This window comes from Nematolebias whitei, chromosome 1 (assembly GCF_014905685.2).
Source record: "Nematolebias whitei isolate Nwh7 chromosome 1, NemWhi1, whole genome shotgun sequence".
NCBI classification, from domain to species: Eukaryota; Metazoa; Chordata; class Actinopteri; order Cyprinodontiformes; family Rivulidae; genus Nematolebias; species Nematolebias whitei.
This window is the reverse complement of record NC_056498.1, coordinates 69,044,752-69,049,648: the sequence shown is the minus strand read 5'-3', so window position 1 is coordinate 69,049,648 and position 4,897 is coordinate 69,044,752. Positions and strand designations below refer to the sequence as shown.

General features: G+C 40.6%; 1 protein-coding gene across 1 annotated transcript; it reads right to left on the bottom strand.

The window, feature by feature from the left end:
• Positions 1-887: 887 nt before the first annotated feature.
• On the bottom strand, positions 888-4,479 carry LOC119430538 (transmembrane protein 41A-B-like). Its single transcript, XM_037697965.1, has 5 exons — positions 4,457-4,479; positions 3,325-3,475; positions 3,056-3,217; positions 1,196-1,334; positions 888-1,117 (listed from the first exon to the last, which is right to left on the bottom strand). The coding sequence occupies exons 1-5, from the start codon at positions 4,477-4,479 to the stop codon at positions 888-890; spliced, it is 705 nt and encodes a 234-aa protein (XP_037553893.1).
• Positions 4,480-4,897: the final 418 nt, after the last annotated feature.

Below are 4,897 nucleotides of genomic sequence, written 5' to 3'. Positions count from 1 at the left end.
TATATATATATATATATATATATATATATATATATATACACACATGTAAATAAACAACCCAGTGACAGTCTGCAGTGCCAGCAAAACATTATGTCATGCATGCTGTTGACTTTAGATTTGTGAATATTTACATATTTACAATTACATTGCAATGTTAAAAAAATTGTAATTACATTAAACATAATCCAAGTTGGGCAGCACGGTGGCACAACTGGTAGAGCTGCTGCCTCTAAGCAAGCAGGTCCTCGGTTCAAATCCCGGTCCGGAGGCCTTTCTGGGTGGAGTTTGCATGTTCTCTCCGTGCATGCATGGGTTTTCTCCGGGTGCTCCGGTTTCCTCCCACAGACCAAAAACATGCATGTTAGGCTGATTGGTAACTCTAAACCATCCCTTGGTGTGAGTGAGAGAGTGAATGGTTGTTTGTCTCTATGTGTCCCTGTGATGGACTGGAGACCTGTCCAGGGTGTCCCCCGCCCCTCGCACATTGATTGCTGGACATGGGCACCGGCGACCTCCGTGACCCAAAATGGAAGAAGTGGGTAAAAGATAATGGATGGATGGTATAATTTATCGGCCAAATAAGTTTTAACATATCAGCATAACGGATATCGGCCCAAAATCTAATATTGTGCATCCCTAACATAAAATGTAAAATGTAAACTCTAGGAATAAAGCTCATTATTTAAAAGCTTTAAGGTGTTCAGTTTAGTTTAGAAACTGCGGTAGAAAAACCTGTAGTGACACGATAAGAACACAGGCCCGGAACAAACCATGTCTGGCGTGACCTCACAGAAATCTCACTTCTGGCGTGGCTAAAGGTCACATGCCCACAAGTAGAGTCTTTTCTTTCTCCTCTTCACTTCTTCTAACGTGAAGTTCCACGTTCATCACCGTCTCTTGCGTTCCTGCTTCATTTCCACCTGCCCGTTGTTGTTAACGCCATCCACTTTGAGGTGAGCCTTGCTGTAGTGTTTGATCAGCGCTCCGGGCAGCAGAGCCATGAGGGCGATGGCCAGAAGCTGAGCCAGCGTCCCCCAGGAGAAGATGTCATCCAGGGAGGAGATCTGGGTCAGGATGGAGCCCGTACGAACACAGATGAAGTTGTACGGGATCAACCCTGAAAGGAGGGAGAATCGAGGAGTGATCAGTTTGTGACCGTTTGTTTATGCTTCTTTTTATTCTCATGTGAGCTCACCTATTAACACAGAGAAGAAGAAAATGGATATAGGGATGTTGAGGACAGGACAGGTGATGTTAAGGAACCAGTTAGGAGTCATGGGGAAGAAACGAAGGAAAAGGAGGAAGAAGAATAAGCTGTTTTGATTCTCCTCCACCTGACAGGGAGGAAAAACAAAGAATACAGAAGGAAAGAGCTGAGAGTGGAAATGAAATAAATGGAGTTAGCAGGGGATTTAAACTTAAACACAACACAGATACTGTGATGCAAAGAGAGTTTAGTAAACAAAAGTGTGTAAAAAATATTAATTTATGACTTTTAACAAGCAGTTATTACTTCCCAACCTTTATTACTATTACACTTATACAGCTAATTTAAGGCTTATTGTAGGGAATAATTATTGTAGGGATTCATTATTGTAGGCTTATTTAAGGCATAGTTATTTGAGAAACTGCTATAAAAATTAAAGTTGCTGTAGCAAAAATGAACAAACTTTATCAACATCTACACCAGCATATCTACACCAGGGTTATTCAACAGAGAAGGGGTTCTCTGCAGACCAAAAGTGGGAGTTTCTGGAGAATAGAGGACAAACACTGATTGGCTAGCTGTATTTGCTGCTCTAGTTACGTCAGCTCTTTTATTAAAACTGAATGTTTCTAAGAACCAGCGTTATATCTGCTGTCAAACACAAGAAGATTTTCTTTAGTTCTTGGCTTGTAAGCTGCACCTGACACAGGTTGACTTGAGTGTGGTCTGGGTACAATGAAATATGAAGCATCTGAAGTGAAACCTGCTCCCATTTGTCAAAAAGTCTGACCTCAATTAAAGATCATGAGTTCTATAACGAGATAACGGCCCAAAACAAAAGTTAAAAACAAAATCTGCTCTTTAGAAGTTCTTCTAAGAGCTCTGATCTATGAAAGGAGCTGAAACATGGAGTAGGATTGACCCTTAAAATGTGAGACAGCTGAGGAAGGTAACCAGTAAACAGAAATACCTGCTCCAGTTGCAGAAATCTGACAGAAACTGACAATCACTCATCTACAGTGACTGATTTAAAATGTTGAACAAGAAAATGTGAAGTTAAAGGAAACATCTTTTGTCCCAGAGCCAGTTTAAGTATTATTTATTATTTTGGTTACTTTATTTTTCTTTCTTTATGAATCGATTGTAACTATTTTCACATTATTCCACAACCAAAACAGATTTTGTTTTTTAATGTAATGGCAAGGTATTAAAAAACAAATATTTAGCTCTCCCCTCTACCCAGTTATGTTGCTTTTATTTTGAAATGTAACCAGAAATTCTGTGTTGAGAGAGGCAGAAAGAGAAGTTATGGAGACGCCGCCAATGTTGAACCGGTTAACACCACAGACATAATATGTCTGTGGTTAACACAATCTGCCAATAACGCCTTTTTTTTCCGTCCAATCAGATGTGGCCCTCCAGATACGCCTTACATATTTGTCTGAAGAGATACCTATTTGTGTCGGCCCACGGGCCGACTTCCATCCGGCCTGCTTCATTAAAAAATTATTTTGGATCAGGGTTTGGGTTCTGTTTATTGCATTTATGAGTCAATGCAATAAAATAATGAAATGTACAAGGTAACAGATCATTGTAAACTTTGGTTTATGATTTTAATTGCTGGATGTCCGGCCCCCGAGCTGTTTGCTTTCAGAAACTGCCGCCCCCTGAGCAGTTTTGTTGAATAGCCCTGATCTACACTGTTTGGTAATGAAGTATCTATTACATGCAACAAATGATTAATCAGTGTAATCATACTCAAACATGGAAAGTTACAAAAAAAAGCACAACCAATACAAATGAACATTCCTGTTCTATAAACAGGAAGTATTGCACAACAGTAGCTACCTTCTTCTGCAGCAGGGCCACCTTCTCTGGAAAGAAATGAACCACATATTGTCTCCCAAATGCTGAAGACAGCAGGTAGCAAAACGTGGAGCCAAAAGTAGCGAGCAGGCAGGCCAAAACCAGACCCTCCCAAGGCCCAAAGATGGCACCAGCCAACATGTTCTGCAGGAAATGAATTATTACTGATGAAATGATGATGCACTTAGGAAGCATTAGATCTGATTATAGTGAACAAAGACTCTGGTGTAAGGACCACAGGTTGAGCTCACCAGGAAGGAGGAGCCAGGGATGGCGAAGGACTGTTTGTAAAGGTACGCGCTGCAGAACAGCAGCAGAACGTAGCTGTAGTTTTCTCGCTTGTAAAATTTGAGCATCTCTGCGAGTTCTTGCAGAGACTCCAGGTCTGACGGGAACTTCAGCCTGCGTGAAGAAAGACAGAACACAGCCGAGTGCCAAAAGGTTTAAAGACTGCTTCTTATGATATCAAGTTTGTCTGCTGTCAAATTATCTTAATCTAACTACGTGTTAGCCTTTTGCTACTTTACCTATGTCTTGATACAAAAAAGGTTAGATGACATGATTTAACCTTTTATGTTGTGTAGATGAACAGATGCTCAGATATATTCATCAATTAACGCGGATTCCTCATTTTTCTGAACTGAATAAAACGTGCATTGAATTTAATGAAATGCAAACGTGAGACGTCATTTATGTTTGACCCATCAAAATGAATGCGGTCATTTATTTACAGAATCAAAGTTTAACATCAAACATTTACATTAATTTGGCAAATTATGAAAATAACAATATAAGCAATCAATCAGGAAAAATCATACGGCCATGATTTTTCCGTTGCTTCACCACAGACATTTATGAAAACTGTACAATTATGATCTTTTACCCACACGGATGTGGATGAGCACTTTACACAGACATTTCTAAAATATCTGGAAGAATTTCTACTTGAGAGGAAAGTTTAAAGATGGGGAAGAAGTTAAAAGAAGAGTAAAATGGGGTTTGAGGGAGTGTTGACAGAACGGCACTCTCTGGGCTTTCTTCAGCTTTTCCTTACAGTACACTTAGGTGGTGAAATCGACTCTTTTACCTGGAGATGTCTCAGGCGAGATTCCGTTTAACGCACCCATTCAGCGTCTCCGTAGGATGCTGTTACTCCTCCGGAGTAGCGGCGAGACTGTCCGACACAAGCTCACCTCAGTGGAAAATGTTATAATCCCATGAACCTCGGAAGAGCTCTGTTGTCATGTCAGGATCTTCCCGGCCCCCAGAACTGGGCTTCTCTCACAGAACTGGTTGAACTGTGTATCCAGCAGAACTCCAACAGCACTCCATCAGAACTGAACAGAACTGTCCCAGAACTGTTCCAGCACTCTTCCAGCTCACCGTAGACCAGGAAGTACCGACATTTTAAAGAGCTCTTTCCCGGTTCATCTGGGAGTATTCCCATTGGCCAGAACCGACCAGACGGGGTGTGTTTTGTGACGTAAAAGGTTAGAATGCAGCAAGAATTGTTATGGAAAGATCAGAAATGTTCTCACAGACAGAGAGAGTTTTGTTTTGGCGCGTTTCAGAAACAGGTGCCAAAACCTCTATATTTACGTCTGAGAGGATTCTAAAAACATGACAGTTCGTTCCAACAACTTGTTTGCGTTTGACTCCAACCTTGGACCAACTTACACTTGCTCATTCAAAGGCAGAAATCAGAAAATGCATAAAAATCTGTAACAGACCTCAACATGAATTCTAACTTTGCATGAGAATTTAAAAATCATTACACAGTTAATAAAATTGATTAGTTCACTGCAACATCTAAAATGGTTTGAA